The 20854-nt window shown below is 44.9% G+C and overlaps 1 protein-coding gene across 1 annotated transcript; it reads left to right on the forward strand.

The window, feature by feature from the left end:
• The first annotated feature begins 11623 nt into the window (after window positions 1-11623).
• Window positions 11624-18975, forward strand: ZNF683 (zinc finger protein 683). The gene is made up of 6 exons (XM_043997391.1): window positions 11624-11697; window positions 12593-12744; window positions 14976-15165; window positions 16121-16773; window positions 17924-18052; window positions 18384-18975. Exons 2-6 carry the CDS (start codon window positions 12604-12606, stop codon window positions 18504-18506), a joined length of 1236 nt encoding a protein of 411 aa, XP_043853326.1. The 5' UTR covers window positions 11624-11697; window positions 12593-12603; the 3' UTR covers window positions 18507-18975.
• The last annotated feature ends 1879 nt before the right edge of the window (window positions 18976-20854 follow it).

Here is a 20854-nt window from a genome sequence, read left to right on the forward strand (position 1 = left end):
CTCAGGTACTCCTGAATCCAGGGCCGGTGCTTTAGCCACTGTGCTACCTAGCTGCCCCCCCCCATTAAGCTTGCAAGTCCTTTAAAGGTTCTAGGTAACCAAGACAAAAACAAAACAATCCCTGCTTCCATTCTGGATCCTGGTGGGTAGGGATGATGTCTTAATAATCTTTCTACACCCCTCAGCTCCCCATGTCATGTTTTGCATATAACTCATTATAATTATTACATACATGTTAGTAATGAAGGTTCTATGCTAGGCATTATTAGAAAAGAACTTGGAAACCAGATTGACCCAGCTAAAGTCCCTTCCCCTCCATAAAGCTTTCTGGGACTAATCAAACCATGACAATCTCTCCTGTCTTTGAATTCCCAAAGTACTTAATGTCTTAACTCTGTTATCCAAGATGGATTGTGTACTTTGTCTAATATTGATACCATGGGGAACTCCTACTTCCCCTCTTAGCTGCTGCTCCAATCGTAGTCCCCTTCTCTGCCCTGGTCAGATCACACCTGGGGTACTGTATTTAGTTCTGGGTGCCACTTTTCAGAAAGGACATTGATAAACCGCAAAGTATACAATGGAGAGTGACCAGGTTGGTTTCACCTGAGAGAATGGAGTGGGGAAGATAAATTGGCCTAGAAGTCAAAAGACCTAGTTTTAAGAGTCACTATTAACTTCACTGCCTCTCCTCCTGGACCATTGCCTTGTTGTGGCTCATAGTATACTGTGCAGGGGTATCCAAGATGGACAGGTCATAGTGGAGAATTCTGACAAAATGATCCACTGGAGAAGGAAATGGCAAACCATCTAGTATCTGCCAAGAAAACCCCATGGATACTACTAAAATGATAAGAGTTGACATGAGAAGATGAGACCCTCTGGTTGGAAGCTGTTCAATACGCTATTGGGGAAGAGCAGAGCTTAACTACAAGTAGCTCCAGTAGTAATGAGGTGGCTGGGCCAAAGATGAAAGGAAGCTCAGCTGTGCATGTATCTGGTGATGAAAGGAAAGTCCAATGCTGTAAAGATCAGTATAGTATAGGAACCTAGAATGTAAGATCCATGTACCAAGGTAAGCTGAATGTGGTCACAGAGGAGATGGAAAGAGCAAACATTGACTTCTTGGGTGTCTGTGAACTTAAATGGAAAGGAATGGGTTAGTTTAGATGGGATTCATTGGAAAAGAGCCTGATGTTGGGAAAGATTGAAGGCAAAAGGAAAAGGGGATGGCAGGGGATGAGATGGTTGGATGGTGTCATGGAAGCAAGGAACATGAACTTGAACGGACTTCAGGAGATAGTCAAGAATAGAAGGGTCTGGTGTGCTATGGTGCATGGGGTCATGAAGAGTCATGATTGAACAATTAGCTTACTTTGTGCTGTTGGGCAAGTCACATCCCCCTTCTGAGCTTACACTCCCTTCCCTACCTTGTAAAATCAAGGAATCGTACATCTATGTTCTAGTTACAGAGGCAGCATGGTTGGTGCTGTGGATAGAGTCCTGGGCCTTGAGTCAGGAAAACCTCAGTTCAAATCTGGCCTCAGATACTTACTTGCTGTGTGACCCTGGGTAAGTCACTTAACCTCAGTTTCCTCAACTATCAAATGAGGATAATAATAGCACCTACCTTGCAGAGTTGTTGTGAGGATCAAATGAGCAAATATTTGCAAAACACAATTAGCACAGTGGCTGGCACATGGTAGGCACTATATAAATGCTTCCCCACCATATTCTTTGGGCCCCTTCCAGCTGTGGTCTATAGTCTTATCAAGGGAAGGAAATAAAAGCATTTCCTTCTAAGTCTTTAGAATATTTGTGTGAAAGGAAATAAATGCATTTCTTCGATCTCTAGAATATATGTATGAAAATCATTGTTGACGAGTCATCTTCAGGGGTCTTCCTGAAAAGGACAGCTTGTCTCTCTGTTTTTTTGAGTCAATCCTGCTCATCTCTTCTTGCAGGTTGCCCTGTAAATCATCCCTTCTCTTACCCTAAATTTCATCCTCTTCTAATCTACTGTCTCCTTCCTTAATCCCTAAAAACATGCCTACGTCTTCCCCATCCTCAAAAAGCCTTCCCATGATCCTATCCTATTGCCAAGATATCCTGCTATATTTTTCTTCCTTCTCAAAGCTTAGAAATAGCTACTGATGTTCATTGCCTCCACTTTCTTATCTCCTTCTCTCTTCATATCCCTCAGGATCTGGTTTCTGTCTTTATCTTTCAACTGACACTGCTCTAAGGTCACCAATGAACTCCTTATTGCCTAATCCAATGATTTATGTTCAGTTCTTGTTCTTATTTATTTATTTTTTGCAGGGCAGTGAGGGTTAAGTGACTTGCCCAGGGTCACACAGCCAGTAAGTGTCAAATGTCTGAGACTGGATTTGAACTCAGGTCCTCCTAAATCCAGGGCCAGTGCTCTATCTACTGCACTACCTAGCTGCCCCAGTTCTCATTCTTTTTTAACCCTTCGGAGTTGATACTTTTTATTGCCTTTCCTAGATACTGTATGTCCTACCACTTACACATGAGTAATGGTAACAGGCACCACTATAATAATATTAATAATAACAATCACCACCACCACCATAATAATGATATCTTTATATCTTTAAGGATATACCAAGCTGGGAATCTATTGCATCCATAAGAGTTGGCAATAATAATAACAGTTAGAATTTATACAACCCACTTTCTTTTTTTCTGCATTAGTCACCTTGTGAAAGAAGAATCAGAACAAAAGGGAAAAAGCTCACAAAAGAAAAAAACAAACAAAAAAGTAGAAACAATGTGGTTCAATCTGCATCTTGATTCCACAGCTGTTTTTTTCTGGATGTGGGGAGCATTTTCTATCATGAGTCCTTTAGAATTATGTTGGATCATTGTATTGCTGAGAAGAGCCAAGTCTATCACAGTTGATCATTACACAATGTTGTTAATACTGTGTACGATGTTCTCCTGGTTCTGTTCATTTCACTCAGCATCAATTCATGTAAATCTTTCCAGGTTTTACTGAAACCTGCCTGTTCATCATTTCTTTTTCTTTTTCTTTTTTTTTAGTGAGGCAATTGGGGTTAAGTGACTTGCCCAGGGTCACACAGCTAGTAAGTGTTAAGTGTCTGAGGCCAGATTTGAACTCAGGTACTCCTGACTCCAGGGCCGGTGCTCTATCCACTGCTCCACCTAGTTGCCCCATCATCATTTCTTATAGCACAATAGTCTTCCATTACATTCATATATCACAACTTGTTCAGCCATTCCCTAATTGATGGGCATCCCTTCAATTTCCAATTCTTTGCCACAACAAAAAGAGCAGCTATAAATATTTTTGTACAACCCACTTTCTACAAGAAGCCTTTCCTGATCCCCCTAACACTAGCGTCTTCCCTCTGTTGATCATCCCTAATTATCCCCTCTATATCTTATTTATACACAGTTCTTTACATGTTGTCTCTGCCCATTAGACTGTGAGCTCCTGGAGGGTAGGGACTGTCTTTTTTTTGTTTTTCTTTGTGTGTTAAAATTGTATCTTGTTTTGGCCCCCTGACTACCTCCCCCATTGGTTGGTATAGTAAGTAAATTTATAAGTAGTCAGTCTAAAAAGGCTATAGCAAGAAATATGATTGCAAAGGGGAATGATGTCTCATACAAACTCTCCCAAAGATCAAAGGAGCATTGTTTACAAATTGTATCATATGTTAACTAAAATTCACATCCTGGTAATATGGGCTAAATCAGCAGAAATCATCTAGGCACTGCTGTCAGGATTCTGGTTCTATGATATATAAATTCAGACAAATTCCAGATCTCCACAGTTCCAGACCAGTAGAACATTAAAAAGTGCTGATATGTCCATACCCTTTGACCCAGCAATACTACTTTTGGGTCTTTTTCCCAAAGAAATCATGGAAAGGGGAAAGGGACCCACATGTACAAAAATATTTATAGCTGCTCTTTATGTGGTGGCAAGGAATTGGAAGTTGAGCGAATGCCCATCAATTGGGGAATGGCTGGACAAGTTGTGGTATATGAATACAATGGAATACTATTGTGCTATAAGAAACGGTGAGCAGGAGGAGTTCAGAGAAACCTGGAGGGTCTTGTGTGGGCTGATGATGAGCAAGATGAGCAGAACCAGAAGAACATTGTACACAGTATCATCAACATTGAGTGTTGATCTACTGTGATGGACTATATTCTTCTCACCAATGCAATGGTACAGAAGAGTTCCAGAGAACTCATGATAGAAGAGCATTTCCAAATCCAAGAAAAAAAAAAAAAGAACTGTGGAGTATAGATGCTGAATGAACCATAACTATTTCTTTTGGTTTTGGTGCTGCTGTTTTTTCTATTTTGAGATTTTTCATCATTGCTCTGATTTTTTTCTTATAACATGACTAATGCAGAAATAGGATTAATGTTATTATGTGTATATATATATATATATGTATGTGTGTGTGTGTGTGTGTGTGTGTGTGTGTGTGTGTGTATAACCTATATCAGATTACCTGCTGTCTAGGGGAGGGGGGAGGGAGGGGAGGGAGGGAGAAAAATCTGAAATTGGAAAGCCTGTATAAACAAAAGTTGAGAACTATCTTTACATGTAACGGGAAAAAAATAAAATACTTTATTAATTAAAAAAAGAATAAAAGTTGAAGAGAAGCCAATAAAAAAGTCTGATAACTTTGAGATGACATGGATATATTGATTTTGAAGTTTTACTGATAACTTTGAAACCTGAGGTAATACAGATAGGGGTTGGTCTGTTTTCCCCAAGAAACCTATAAAAATGAGATCTCAAATTCCTGCCAGCCTTTTTCCATCTCCATCGGGTCTATACTGCTGAATGTTCCCAACTCTAATCCATATTTATATAAGTGATATTCTTTACTTCTCCCTACTCCCCATCCTTTCCCTCACAGTGCCTTCCTTCACCATCCCATTCCTCCTATCCCCAAGCCACACTGCCTGCCTCTATTCACCTGTGTCTAATTGTCTCTGTGCCTAATTAAAGTATGATTGTTGTCCCATTACCCTGCTGCCTATCATATCATGGTCTTTTCTGGCAAATACCAAAAAAATGGGGCATGCCTGCTCCCATTTCATGATTTCATAAATTAATTATCAACTCACTTTGCATTCCCAGCACTTAACATAGTGCCTGGTACATTGTAATTGCTTAATAAATGCTTGTTGGTTTGATTTTACACTTTTCCAAATGTGATCTAACCAGGGCAGAGTGAAGAGGTATTATTACCATATCCTTATTCCTAGAAACTGTACCCCTCTTAAGAAAGCCTTAAAGTACCCTTTGGCTGCCCTACAACAATTATATTGAACTTGAAGCTTAATAATATTCCATTACATTTATTTTATTTTATTTTTGTTTGCAGGGCAATGAGGGTTAAGTGACTTGCCCAGCTAGTAAGTGTCAAGTGTCTGAAGCTGGATTTGAACTCAGGTACTCCTGAATCCAGGGCTGGTGCTTTATCCACTGTACCACCTAGCTGCCCCCCCCCATTACATTTATATACCACAACTTGTTTAGCCATTCCTTGATGGGCATCCCCTCAATTTCCAATCTTTTGCCAACACAAAAAGAGCTGCTGTAAATATTTTTGCATGTATAGGTACTTTCTTTCTTTTTTAAAAAATCTCTTTGGAATATAGGCCTACTAGTGATATTGTTAGGTCAAAGAGTATGTACAATTTTATAGCCTTTTGGTCATAGTTCCAAACTGCTTTTCAGAATGGTTGGATGAGTTCACAATTCTACCAACAATGTATTAGTGTCCCAATTTTCTCACATCCCCTCTGACATTTGTCATTTTCCTTTTCTGTCATATAAGCCAATCTGATAGGTGTGAAGTGGCACCTCAGATTTGTTTTAATTTGCATTTATCTAATCAATAGTGATTTAGAGCATTTTTTTCATATAGGTATAGATAGCTTTGATTTCTTCTTTTGAAAACTGACTGTTCATATTCTTCGATCATTTATCAATTGGGGAATGACTTATATTCTTATAAATTTGACTCAATTCTTTATATATTTGAGAAATAAGAGCTTTATCAGAGAAACTTGCTGTAAAAAAATTCTCCCAGTTTTCTGCCCTCTTTCTAATCTTGCCTGCATTGGTTTTGTTTGTGCAAACCCCTTTTAATTTAATGTAATTAAAATTATCTTACACCCTATAATGCTCTCTCTCTCTCTTGTTTAATCATAAATTGTCCCAATTGGGTGGAATATGTAAACTCTAGGCCAGTAAGCTCGATTTCTATTCCTGGTAGAATTCTTATCATTGTTATTGTGGTTATCCCATTCTCATCTTTCTCAATGGGTTGAGACAGAAATGATCTGAGAATAAGTCACTGTCCTGTCATTATTATAATCAAAGGATAATTTGTGAACCCTTAGAAAGCGAAGGAGTGATTATTAAAAGCCAATATCATACAGGACTAACTCCATTTAATTTCTGTGGACATGGTATACCTAGATTTCAACAGCTCATTAGATAAAGACTTTCATACCATCCTTATTGACAAGATGGAATACTATGAGTCAGGTGATAGCACATTCTGGGAAATTTGAAACTATTGCAATGGTGAGACCAAAGAGTTGTCATTGATTGGCCACTGTAAACTTGGAGGAAAGTCTCTAGTGGAGTGCCCCAGAATTCTATCTTTGGCCTTAGTCTGTCTGACATTTCTATCAGTGACTTTGATAAAGTCATAGACAGTGTTCTTTTTTCCCCTTCAAAACAATTAATTAATTGACTGATTAATTGGTTTATTTCTTTCTTTTTCATGGACTGTATTCTTGTCAGCTTTGTAGATGATGCGAAGCTGGGAGGGACAACTAACACACTGGATAACATAGGATCCAAAAAGATCTTGGCAGCCTAGAAAATTGGACTTTCTCAAATAAGATAATAATAGTTAGCATTTATACAGCACCTACTATGTGCCAAGCACTCTGCTAAGAGCTTTACACATATTATCTCATTTGATCCTCATGACAACCCAGGAGGTAGGTGCTATTATTGTCCCCACTTTACAGATGAGAAAACTGAGGCAGACAGAGGTTAAATGACTTGCCTGAGGTCACACACACCAGGAGTGTCTGAGGTCATATTTATACTCAGGTCTTCCTGTCTTCTAGGCTCAGCTCTCTGTGCACTGTGGTGTCACCTAGCTAACTTATAATTAAAAATAGGATTAAGCGTAAAGTTCTACTTGAGCTTAAAATGTTCACTTCACCAGTGCAAGATGGGTGAAGATGTGGGTAGATAATGGCTTCTGCAAAATTTTCTGTGGGTTCTAGCAAGCTCAGTATGAATCAACAGTGCAGTAGAGCAGCCTCATGTGAGAGTCAGAATTTGAATTGAATTTTTTTTTTGCAGGGCAATGAGGGTTAAGTAACTTGCCCAGGCTCACATAACTAGTAAGTGTTAAGTGTCTGAGGCTGGATTTGAACTCAGGTACTCCTGACTCCAGGGCTGGTGCTCTATCCACTGCGCCACCTAGCTGCCCCCTGAATTGAATTTTAATGGACACTAGGGATTCTAAAAGGTAGTGGCACAGAGGATAGAGTACTAGGCCTGGGGTCAGGAGGACCTGACTTCGAATCTGGCCTCAGACACTGACTAGCTGTGTGACCCTGGTCAAGTCACTCAACCTAGTTTGCCTCAGTTTCTTCATCTGTAAAATGAGCTGGAGAAGGAGACGGCAAAGCACTCCATTATCTTTGCCAAGAAAACCCTGAAAGGGGTCATCAAGAGTCAGACATGACTAAAAAAAATAAGCAAGAGGAAAGAGTGCATTTCAGGCTGGGGGGACAGCCAATGTCAATACACAGAGGCGGGAGTTGGAATATGATGTATGAGGAACAGCAAGAAGATCATTTTGGCTGGACTGAAGATTGTGGGAAGGGGAGTAATGGATCATCAGTCCAGAAAAATGGGTGCTGAATAAAAATGCCAGGCAAGTGTCAAGCTCCCTTTGGTTCTGAGAGTAGATGACTTTCTCTAGCAAGTCTATCTCTTTCTAGGGCCCTGTGAAGACTCATTTTCTAAAGGAGTGTAGATTGGTATGGGCAAACCCAATACAATTCAGTTCCAAGCCCCCATGCTATTATAAAACATTACCTTGCTATATTTCCCAAGTCCTAATCAAGTCCTAACCTCAGCATAATGGAGTTAGCTCCTCATGGGAAGAGATGAAATATGTTTGGCTGTCTACAGAGACTTTACTCTTAGCACAGACTCCATAAAAGCAATAAGCATGGGGCAGCTAGGTGGCGCAGTGGATAGAGCACCAGCCCTGAATTCAGGAGGACCTGAGTTCAAATCCAGCTTCAGGCACTTGACACTTATTAGCTGTGTGACCCTGGGCAAGTCACTTAACCCCAATTGCCTCACCAAAAAAAAGAATAAATTTAAAAATTAAAATTAAAAAAGCAATAAGCACTATGCAATAAAAAATCTGCCACTAAGTTTTGCCTCTCAGGCTCTCCCAGTCACAGGCACTTTTCAGACCATTCACACCCTGTAGTTCTGCATGTTTCAGTTTCCTTGGTCTCCTAGGGTTCTCCTCTTGGGAACAGGCAACAGATAATCCAATAGTCTGCACCTGAAGCCTGACACACATTCAATAGGGACATTTAGATGAAACCTCAAGAGCTCTGGGCTCAGGGTCATAGCTCTCCCTCAGTGGTGCCCTCTGATTGGTCCCTACTGAAGCTAGTTTATCACTCACAGTGTGAGTGATTTCAATGGCCAAATCCAGCAAAGAGAAGCTTGTTGTCCCCATAGAGCCCCAGCATCTTCCTGACCTTGGAAGGTCTCATGTCACATCACTTCTGCTTACACACTCCCCCTTAATTACTCTCCACCAGCAGCTAAAACTCAGTTATTCTCAGACAGCCTGGGCAAACAGAACAAGAGGGCCCTATTTAAAGGAGGGAAGACTTGGGAGAGGGCGGTGTCATAATCATCCTCAAGTATTTGAGAAACTGTCATGTGCAAGAAGGGCTAGACCTGTTTTGCCCTAGAGGGCAGAAATAGCAACATTATGAGCCAGATAAATAGACTGGGAAAAGCTGTAGACTTGGTATCACAAGACATGGGTTCAAATCCTGCCTTTGAGGTGAATTGGTAGGAAGTCATCTTGTCTCTGAGAACCAAGGAAAACTTGACATTTGTCAAGTCTTTTTATTTATCAGTATGAATTTATCTTCAGATTAAGAATGGGATTAACACATTTCACATGGAACTAGTTCATCTCCCTGGACCTCAGTTTCCTTATCTGTCAAATGAAAGGGTTGGATAAGATTCTCCTCCGAGGTCCCTTCATGTTCAAGATCTACGATTCTGTGTTGGAATTGGCTGATTGAAGCTCTTTGGTAGGAAAAAAATCCAACAATTGGAATCATTAGAAAGTAGAAATGAGGGGCAGCTAGGTGGGGGCAGTGGATAGAGTACCGGCCTTGGATTCAGGAGGTCCTGAGTTCAAATCTGGACTCAGACACTTGACACTTACTAGCTGTGTGACCCTGGGCAAGTCACTTACCCTTCATTGCCTTGCCCCCCCCCCAATCTTTAAAAAAAAAATCCAAGAAAGAAAGTAGAAATGGGCTTTGAGTGGACTTCTTCTCACTGCATGTCCTTACATAGAATCCAGATGACCACTTATGGATACTATTGACTGGAGAATATGCAAATAGGACTAGATATTCTCTGAAGTCCCTTTTCAACTTTTAAATTATCTGGTGGGTTTGTGGGTCTGTGATTGTAAGCACATTGGGTGAGTAGATAAGAGTTAGCTTTTACCAATCGGGAATTCTAAAGCTGTGTGACATCATCCCTGGAGGTCCAGGTTTGCAAGGTGTAGCCGCATGTAAGATGGTAGCTAGTGGTCTGTAGTTTTAGGATTGCAGCTTTAAAGTTGGGAGGCCATTGGGTTCAACCTCCACATTTTACAGATGGGGGAGACTTACCCAGGTTCATATGGTTAGTAAGCATCTGTAGCAAGATTTGAACTCAGGTCTTCCTGACTCCATGCTCAGTGATCTATCCTTTGTGCCCCAGCTGCCTCCTACACAATCTTCCTCCAGCAACCATTCTCTCTTTTTTAGGCATCATCAATTTCCTGGCAGAATCACAGAATTTAAGAGCGCATCTACTCTAATTCATACATGAAAAAGATTCTCTTTGCAACTATACCTGGCACCAAACATCTAAGAATAGGAATGAAGACTTCTTAGGTGACTTGAGATTTATTAGGAGGTTCTGAGTCTCCTCTAAAACAAACCCTCCAGTTCCTTCTAACTTTGCTCAGAAGTGATGGTCTATGGGGCAGCTAGATGGCGCAGTGGTTAAAGCACCGGCCCTGGATTCAGGAGTACCTGAGTTCAAATCCGGCCTCAGACACTTGACACTTACTAGCTGTGTGACCCTGGGCAAGTCACTTAACCCCCATTGCCTAAAAAAAAAAAAAAAAAAAAAGAAGTGATGGTTTAAAAGCCCTTCCCCATTCTTGTTGTCCTCTCTGGGGACTCTCGAGATTATTGATGTCCTTTCTAAAACATGGTGCTCAGCACCAGATGCAATACTAGCAGAGTGCCTTTTATATGTAGGCCCTTAATAAATATTTGTTGAGTTGAATCCAGTTCTAACTGGACAAGACTAATACTTTCTTTGTTTTGGACACTGGACTGCTGGATAACTAGGTGGAACAATGGATAGAGCATGGGACTTGGAATCAAGAAGACCTGAATTCATATCCTGTCTTAGATGCTTACCAACTCTGTGACCCTGAACAAGTCACTTCAACTCTCTGTGTCTCAGTTTCCTTTATGTCAAATAGAGATAACAACAACACTTACTGTTCAGTGTCATCATGAGGATCAAATACCTTGAAGTGCTATATAAATACTAGTTACTACTACCACCGCCACCACCGCCACCCCCAACCTTGGGCAAACCAACTTTTCTAGCTCCATTTCCACTTTTCCATACCCATACTGTCTCTTTCATCATCTCTTTCTGGGTCTCCTTTTCCCCATCTCCTCATCACACATCCTTTTGTTCCCATCTCACCCTGTCCCTGTCTCCATTTATGCTGGTCCCCGTTCAGGCAAGCCATTCTATCTCTAGGCCTCAGTTTCTCCATGAGTTAAATGAGATGACCTCTAATCAGGGTCTATTCTGGCTTTAAATATGTTTTCTAACTTCTTTCTCCTATTTCCATTATTCCTGGCCCTACCTTTTCCTTTTTCCATTTCTGCCTCTTTCAATCCCTGTCTGTCCCTGTCTTTCACCCTCATCAACTCAGCTGCTTGGATCCCACCCTGCCCAATTGGCTGCTTGGGGCCCCACAATGTCTCTTGAAACCTTGGTGCTGCTGGTCCCAGGAAGCTTGCCATCCAGAACACAGAAAGTTTCCACTGTAGAGTTGTCATGGCAACCTGGGAGGCATTTTAGAACAGGACACATCTTTGAAGTTAGAGGAGGGGGGCAGGATGTCATCCCCCCTCTCTGGGTCTCATTGGAACCTCTGAGACTGCCCCCCCTCTTCCTCTCCACTTAAAATGTAGCCAGCCTCCTAGCTCCGTTCAGGGGCCCTTTCCTGTTTCGCCATAGAGGGATCTCAGCCCAGAGGCAGCTGCTGCTAACCAGTTTAATCAGGGTCTGTAAGTGAAGACAGCACCTCCTTGTCACCCCCACCTCCATAAATATATATATGTGTGTGTGTGTGTGTGTGTGTGTGTGTGTGTGAATATATATGTGTGTGTGTGTGTGTGTGTGTATATATACATATATACACATATATATGTGTATGTGTATAGATAGATAGATAGTCTCCTCTTTTACCAGGATGTAGACTGGGGGGGTTTTCTCTACAGACTTCAGCCTTCCTTAGTCCAGCTCAGAATGTTGGAGGTGGAGGGAGGAGGAAAGCAGCTGGTTCATGTCTTTGGGACTGTGTGTGTGATGGGGACCTTGGGAGCAAGGAACACTGGGAATGAGAGGAGCCGAGGCCAAGGGAGGAGAGAGAAGTCCATGGCTGTCTAGCTCCTCAAGTAAGGGTGGGCACTATTTCTTTGTCTTAATGCCCCTCTCTCCAACATTCCTCTGCTCCAGTCGACCAGCCTTGGCCCAATTCTCTCTGTGTCTGAGGCCTTGCATTCTGAACAGGAATGGAGATGGGTTGGAGGAGGGGAGGGAGAGGAATGGGTCAAGTCTGGGAAGATGGGGAAGGACTTCTCTGGAATCCAGAAGGTTTTTTCTAGGGGGAACAACTATTGTCAGAAGAGGGGATTTGGGAAGGGACAGAAAATACTAGATTTGGTGGAGTGGGTCATGCCCCAAGGGCAAGGTGGGGAGAGGGCATCCTAAAAGGATGGAAGATGTGGCCAGTGGGGGCAAAAGCACCCTTGGGAGACTGCCCTGCTCTGTGTCTGAACCGTGTCCAGCTCTGATAGCCTTTTCCCAGACTCATATGGGACCATCAACCCCCCCCCCAACTGGCTCACACACAAGGGTTTCTCCCTACCCCCCTCTTAGCACTGACCTGTTTCTCCACAGGAAGGGGCAGAATGAAGGGGGAACTAGAGGAAGACTTCCCCTTTGCCCTGTGCCAGCACCAGACATGCCAGGGTCAGACAGATGTGGGGGGTCCTGGTACTGCCCTATCCCTTACCCCCAGCCTGGACCAACAGCAGGGCCAGGGTAGCCAGGTGAGTCTGGGGTGCTTCCCCCTTCTCTTGGGTCATCCAGCTTGGACCCAGGGTGGGTGCAGGAGTTAGTGTCTCTGAGAAGCAGGGGAGAGAGGGGGACAGGGAGGGGAGCCCTGGGTCTGGAATCACAAGACACAGATTTGAATCTCATTTTCTAGCCACAGGACCTTTGCTCACCATCCCTTCTCTGAGACTCAGTTGCTTCATCTGTACAATACGTGTGCTGAGTCCTCTAGAGACTTATGGGGAAGAAAGCCCTTTGCAAAATGTGGGGTTGGTATAGTGACTAGACTTGTGAGTTCAGTGGCTCAGGGAACTCCTATGGGAGGAAAATATTTCTACTCCTTCAGGTTGGCATCTTCTCTGCCTCTTATGGTGCAGACTTACCCAGGGTCACAGGGTATGTGTCAACAGTGGCTCTGTTCTGGTACCAAGGCCAAGGCTAGCTCTCTTGTCATGTTTCAACGTATAGAAATGTGAGTTCATGTTATTATTAGAAAGGATGAGGACGTCTAGTGGGGCTGAGGCTATCCAGGACACATTTGGAGGGCGTAGAGGGCAATCTGTCTCTTCAGAGGCCTTCAGCAGAAGCATTGTGTCGAGGGGACTCCTGGGATCTCTTTCCCCTGGGTATAGGCCCACTTTCCCCCCGGTGCTCTCTGCCCATTCATGCTCAGAGAACCCAGTGGGGAGCAAAGATAACCCGGTTGGTGTGGACACGGCCAATCATGACAGCATGTCTGAAGAATGTTTGGAGGAAGGACATGGCAGGGCCGGTGGGGATGGGGGCAGGCTTGTCTTCCTGGGGCCTTGCTGGCTCTTAGGGAAGCAGATTTTAAAATTCCCTCCTCTGAAGGAAGGGAGGGTGGGAGAAAAATTTGGAACTAAAAATCTGATGAAAAAAACAAAAACAAAAATAAATAAAAAATTTAAAAACCCAAAATAATAAAAATTCCCTTCTCTGTCTAAAGATGGCTGAGCTGGGGGAGGGGTGGGACACAGTGAAATCAGGATGGTAAAAAAGTTCAGAAGTGGGGACCACAAGAAAACAAGTTATGGGATCTGTCTCCTTCCTTCCACGCTTAGGTGTGACAGAGTAGGGAGGGAATAAGCATTTATATAATGCCTACTATGTTCCAGGCATTTTGCTAAGCACTTTACAAATATCTCATTTTCCATCTTCATAACAACTCTAGGAAGTATGTGCTATTATCGTTCACATTTTACAGTTGAGGAAACTGAGGCAAAGAGAGGTTAAGTGACTTGCCTTGCTAGTGAGTATCTGAAGCAGGATTTGAACCCAGGGCTTCCTGATTCCAGGCTCAGTGCTCCATATTCACTGTGCTACCTAGCTGCCTATAGATAGCAAGCCTGAGGCCTTCTCATCCGGGAAATGGATTTGAATGGGAAGGAGCCAGTGCCCAAGTCCATGGCCCTCCATTCTTCCCATCCCTCCGGTCTGTGTTAGTGAGGTTACTGGCAAAGGAAGGGTCTCTGCTCTAGCTGTGGGTGGAGGTTGGGAGGGGAGATCCTTTAGGTGGTGAGAGGCTCTGAAGTTTGGAGAGGCGGGAGGGAGGTTGTTAGAGAATGAGGGGAGGGGGAGAAAAGGTTCTTGAGGAAGTGGAAGGTTTTGGGAGGAAGGACAAGGAGCTCTAGAAGAAGACAAGGATGTCTTAGTGGGGAGAAAGATGTTCTCAGAGGGATGAGAGGTCTTGGAAAACAGAGATCCAGAGGAATCTCAGGAAGGATGTGAAGGTCTGGGGCTGGAAGAGGAGGCTGCAGGGGGTCTTCATAGTGAAGGATGGAGGAGGATTAGGGATGGGAGGTCTGAGGGTGGCAAGGTCCTAGAGAGTTTCTTGGAAATTGTGAGAAAGATAGTCCTAGAAAGGAAAAATGGGAAGTCTGAGGGGGAGAAGGAAGGACCTTGTGGGAGATGTTCCTAGAGCAATGGGGAGATCTGGTTGGAGGAAGTGATACCTGGGTGGAGACAGGAATAGAGAGGTCCCAAGGTGTGGTTGTCTTCCCATTACCCAATCTCCCTCCCCTTCACTTCCATCTCAGGAGCTAATAACTCCTGCAGAGATCTGTGAAGATGGGGATGTCAGGAGAAGAAAGGGCTTCTAAGGAGAGCTAAGTCCTTGCTGGCCCTTGTCCAGGGCCTTCGAAAATGCCCAGGGGGCCCAGATGTGCAAACCACCCAGACTCAATGTTCCCCTCCCCTCTGCTTTCAGGTTTACTGGTCCTTTAAGGAATTCCTTCCTGGGGCACATGCTTCAAACTCTCATTGTGCTAACTGGACACACTCTCCAAAGCCAGCCTCTGCTTTGCCCACCCTGCTGGCCTGCCCACAGCACCTGGACCTCTACACCTGCAACCTGAAGCCCAACCCCCTGGCTTCTGCCCTGGGAGGTCAGACTCTGAGTAAGGACTCTGTTAGCCATAGAGAGGGCTGCTGGGAGAATCAAGGAAGAGCATTGGAAGGAATTATTGGATGGAGGAGAATCTGGGGCTCCAGGCTCAGTGAGGGGACAGGCTCAGTGTGAGAACGGGGACTTGAGAGTGAACAGTAGCTCATTGGATGAATCAGGAGCATGTTGAGGGAAAAGGAGGCACAATGAGACTTGCAAAATGTCATTCTGATTCCTTGGCTGGGTCCATGACCCACATTCATTTCCTTTCTTCTGGGTTGGGGAGTAGGGAAGGAGCATCTTAGAATAGACTATCAGACCTGGGGCGTGGGGGCTCTTAGAACATAGAATGTCAGAGTTGGGAGGATCCTTAGGGAATAGAATGTTAGAGCCAGGAGAGATCTAGAACACAGTGATTTTAGAACATAGAATGCCTGAGCTGAAAAGGCCTTTGGAACATAGAATGTAAGAGTTGGGAGGGACTTTAGAACATAGAATGTTAGAGCTGGGAGGGTCCTTAGGAATAGAATGTTAGAGCCAGGAGAGATCTAGAACACAGTGTTCTTAGAACATAGAATGTCAGAGCTGAAAAGGCCTTTAGAACATAGACTGTCAGAGCTAGAGATCTAGAACACAGTGATCTTAGAACATGGAATGTCAAAGTAGGGAAATTGAATTTAGAAAAAAGGACATAGAATGTGAAAGCTGGACACGATCTTAGTATTTAGAATGTCAGAATTGGGAGGAACCTTAGGGAGTGGAAGCTATCTAAGGTTCCTGAATTGGTTTGTTGCAGAGGCAGGGCTACAATCCTGGTCTCCAGACTTCTATTGAACTGGAATGGACTGATTTGGGGGGTGGGATGGACACAGGCAAGGGGAATGCTTCCCCATGGAGTCATTAGCTCTGACCACCATGTTTCTTGTCTACCCCAGCCCTTTCTCATTCAGTGCCTCCTCTTCCCCTAGAACGCAAGACCTCAGGGCCAATTCTGGGCTCCACTGCTGACCCTAAAACCACAGCCAAGAACCTTCTGGGCAAGAAGAAGGCAGAGGGTGAATCTGGTGCCCTGGGCCCAGCCATGGAGATGGTCCAAAGGAGCCCCAGCCCTCCCGCTTCACATCCAAACCCAGCTCCCATCCCCCTCCACATGAAGCTCCCATTGAGTCCCCACCCCCTGTGCTCTTCCTTCCCCCTTCTCTTACCCATTAAGCCCTTCCCCTCAATGGAGACATGCCTCTTTGCCTATGGTCCCCACTACCCCCTCATCTTTCTCCCATCCCTGGCTGCCCCTTATCCTGGCAGGGCTGACCAGCTGATGCTTCCTGATGGGCCATACTCCCTTGGTGCCCACTCCTCTCTGCAGCTAGGGCTTTCAAAGACCCTCTCTTCACCCTTACCGGCTGGGCTGTGGCCCACAGCTGAGGCTAGGGATGAGAGATCTTCACCTCTCCAGTGCTTCTCGACAGGCTTGGACTCGAAGGCCATTGCAGGCAAAGCTCGCAGGATGCCCACCTTAGGCACCACAGTCCTGCCCTATCTGCTGAAGAAAGAGAATGGCAGCATCTTGTACAAGTGTAATATTTGTGACAAGAGTTTCAGGCAGCTCTCCAATCTCAAGGTAGCACACAGTACCACTCCCTTCCCTATTCCAACTTCTCTTCTTCCTCCTTGGATCCCAGTACCATTTCTAGAGACTGACCATCCCAAACCAGCTGAATATATCATCCTCTACCCTTCCTGCTCTCTACTTCCAACCTCCAACAAGGAGAATTCTGAAAAAGGAGAATAAAGATGAGAGAGGAAAAGCGAGGGAGGATTGGAGGGGGTAGATGCTACAACATGAAATTGAAAGGCTATGGGTGGCATGGAAGAACTGGAAGTATAGAGGTCAATCCTGGTTGGGGAGGTCCTGAGATGTGGGATCAGCAGGGAATGGGTGCTATGGATGCAAGAGGATGTCTTCATAAATGATTAGAGCTAGAAGCAAGGGTGTGCTGGAGAAATCAGAGTTTGATTTACTGTTTTCATCATCTAGACTTAAGAGAGTAATGGAGGAAAATGTTAATAATGCAGAGCAAATATCCATGTATACTTTTTTCCTCTCAGAAAGCCAGTTGTTAAACATTTACCAGCACTCCCTTCACTGGAAGTTAATCTAGAGATCATAGGCTCATAGATTTCAAGATAGAAAGGATTTTAGAGGTCAGTGAATCAAACCCTCTCATTTTATAATTGAGAAAATTCAGGCCCAGAAAAGTCAAGCTCTGTCCGGACAGAGCTATCTAGAGGCAGAGGTGGGATTTGAACACAGGGCTTCCAAAATCCAAATCCTGTGCTCTTTCCACTTGGCCTCACTATATCATCTGGCCTTGCTCCATCGACCACTAACCAGGATATAGTAAAGTGTTCTGCACATAGTAGGTGCTTAATAAATGTTTATGGAATTTAGTCATTTAATTGGATTGAATTAAACTAGCTATGTGACCCTGAACATGTCACATAACTTTTCTGATCATCATTTTCCCTCAATTGTTACAAAAAAAGAGGATAGAGGGTTCCCAGGGGCAGCTGGGAGGTCGTGGAAGAATGAAGATAGGAAAGAAGGATGCTCAGGAGGAAGGGAAGGCCAAGAGATTGGGGGCTCATAAAGAGGGGAGGAAATAGAGGTTTGTTGGGCAGAGAGGGCCTGGGGAAACCTCTAGGGCAGGACTGGCCCCCAGAGCAGCCTGTCTCTGGCCGTTCACAGCCTGCCCTCATCCCTCCCGCAGGTCCACTTTCGGGTCCATAGTGGAGAACGCCCCTTCCAATGTCCCCTTTGTAAGAAGAGCTTCATCCAGCTGGCCCACCTGCAGAAACACCAGCTGGTTCACTCAGGGGAGCGGCCCTACCAGTGCTCGGTGAGATTCTCTGCCCTCCACCCTTCTTCTCCTTGGGACTTAGTCTCCCCATCTGTAAAATGAGAGGGTTGGGGTAGGTGGCCTCTGAGGTCGCTTCTGGCTCTAGACCACCCACACAGCTTCCTCCTCTCCCACCCATCAGGCAGCTGGAAGGGAGGATGGGGGAGGGGTCAGGTTAATCAAGGAAGGCCTCCTGGAGGAGGCACAATCGAGTGGAGAAGGAAAGGAGACAGAAAGGAGTAGAGGAGAAGGAGGGCTTCTCAGAGCTGGGAGCTTGGAGGAGACAGGGATGACAAGTGGGTGACGTCCATGCCCTCTGCCCCCATACCAGGTTTGCCACAAATGTTTCAGCAGCAGCAGCAGCCTCAAGACTCACCTCCGGTTGCACTCGGGAGCTCAGCCTTTCCTTTACAGGCTGGGCCCCAGGCAAGGCCACCAGCCCATGGGGCACTAGCTGCACGGGCATTCTGGCTAGACTGTCCCACGTCCTTGCTGCCTGCTGGTCCTGTGTCTGGGAGGTGACCGGACACTGGAGAGGATGGCACCAACTGTTGTAGCCAGTGGGCAGTAGTAAGTAAGCCCACGAGTGCCGGGGAAGCCCTCTGAATTTCAGGATCACAACAGCCTGGAAGCAGCAGCTGGGGAAGAGGCAGACTGCTAAAGCACCTGTGGTGTAGCAGGCCAGGCCCTTCTGAGTTGGTCTGGAGGGCACGGAACCCCTGTGCACAATCAATCCTTCCTAGGGGCCATGCTTTGATGCTTTCTGACTGTAAGCCTCTAGTGGGGAAGTCCTGGGGAAGGAATGTGCTATAAAAATGGCTGGTAGCTACTGAGGGCCCTATGGGTTAGATTCGACAACCTCAAATATCCCTCCCACCTCTGACATCCTGTGTTCTAAGGGCCCTCCCAGCCCTGACATCCTGTGTTCCAAGGGCCCTCCCAGCTCTGATGTTCTGTATTCTAAGGTCCCTCCCACCTGTGATGTTCTGTGTTCTAAGGGCCCTCCCAGCTCTGACGTCCTGTGTTCTAAGGGCCCTCCCAGCCTTGACATCCTGTGTTCTAAGGGCCCTCCCAGCTCTGATGTTCTGTATTCTAAGGTCCCTCCCACCTGTGATGTTCTGTGTTCTAAGGGCCCTCCCAGCTCTGACGTCCTGTGTTCTAAGGGCCCTCCCAGCCTTGACATTCTATATTCCATTATGGATCTTCAAAGGCCAGAAGGGGGTCCTCTGTCACTTAGAGACTACCTGTAGCTCACCTTCACAGCCTTCCCTTACATCTCAGCTAGTGCCCAGAGGACAATGAAGGGCAGCTGGTTGTCACCTTCTAGACAGCTAGATGAGGGACATTACAGTCCAGTGTTCCTCTGCCCCACAACTGACTAACTGAGACATTAGAGGGAACATCTCCAAGTGGACCACAGTCCCTCCTTTTCCTACCTCTCTCACCACCCAGGAGAAGTGGGGAGGAGGCTACCGTATTATCAGTCTTTGTACAATAAAGGGTACATGGAAACAACAACAACAAAAAAGGTAAAAACAACTACTTGTTGAGTTCTGTTGACTTTGAGGGGCCTTGTCTCACAGCCGTTTAGAATTGGAAAGCACTTTAGAGGGCTGCTCTTCTATCCTTGCTTATTGGACAGAGGAGGGGCTAAGTTGTAGAGATAGGGGCTTTCCCTAGGTCAGGAGACCAGAACAGCTAGTGGCCTGGCTCTTCCACACTGCCTCCTACTGGTCACAACCCAAATCATCAGCAATATCAACAAACTTCTAAAGCAGCTAGAATGGAGGAGAAACGGGGTGGATTGATGGTGAAAGAACTAGCTTGGGAAATACGAAGACCTGAGTTCAAATCCTCCATCTAATAAATGCTGGCTGTGTAATTCTGGGCAAGTCAATGAATTGCTAAATGCCCCAGATGACTCTTTAAGATCCTAAGTTGCAGAGAAGGCACCAACTTACATGGGTAGAGTGAGTTTCCTCAACATTATCTGCTCTTTCTATGGTCTGGCCCTACAACATCCCCCCTTTCTTTCCCTGGGTCTTTTCCAGTTCATTTTACAGATGAGGAAACTGAGGCAAACAGTGCTAAGTGACTTACCCAGGGTCACACAACTAGTCAGTGTCTGAAGCTGGATTTGAACTCAAGAAAATGAGTCTTCCTGACTCCAGGACTGGCACTTTATCTGTTATACCACCTAACTGTCCTGAGGGGAGTCATGATGGTTGGTGACTCCCTGCTGAGGGCCAGGCACTGGGGTAAATGCTTTGCAGTTATTATCTCATTTAATCCTTACAACCCCAGCACATAAGTGCTGTTATCCTCATTTTTGTTTTGTTTTTGGCCAGGCAGTGACGGTTAAGTGACTTGCCCAGGGTCACACAGCTAGTGTCAAATGTCTGAGTCTGGATTTGAACTCAGGTCCTGCTGAATCTAGGGCTAGTGCTTTATCCACTGAGCCACCTAGCTGCCCTCTAAAAGTAGTATACTCTTTCAACATTTATTTCTTTTTTCTTTTTCCTTCTTTCTTTCTTTTTTTTTTTGAGGGGGCAGTGAGGGTTAAGTGACTTTCCCAGGGTCACACAGCTAGTAAGTGTCAAGTGTCTGAGGCCAGATTTGAATATCCTCATTTTACAGTTGAGAAAACTGAGGCAGACAGAGATGAAGTGACTTCCCCAAGGTTACACAGCTAGTAAGTATTTGAGACCAGATTAGAACTCAGGTCTTCTTGACTCCAAGACTGTACTCTATGTACTCTATTTGTTGTACAATCTAGCTGTTTCTAGGTATCTATCCAACTGT

The sequence above is a fragment of the Dromiciops gliroides genome, chromosome 3, assembly GCF_019393635.1.
Source record: "Dromiciops gliroides isolate mDroGli1 chromosome 3, mDroGli1.pri, whole genome shotgun sequence".
NCBI lineage: Eukaryota > Metazoa > Chordata > Mammalia > Microbiotheria > Microbiotheriidae > Dromiciops > Dromiciops gliroides.

Bases quoted from the DNA above. Each gene is read 5' to 3' on its own strand.
- ZNF683 (XM_043997391.1), top strand. From the start codon at position 12,604: ATGAAGGGGGAACTAGAGGAAGACTTCCCCTTTGCCCTGTGCCAGCAC. The intron at 15,166-16,120 runs GTAAGGACTCTG...CTCTTCCCCTAG, and splicing joins CCTGGGAGGTCAGACTCTGA to AACGCAAGACCTCAGGGCCA. The intron at 16,774-17,923 runs GTAGCACACAGT...TCCCTCCCGCAG, and splicing joins GGCAGCTCTCCAATCTCAAG to GTCCACTTTCGGGTCCATAG.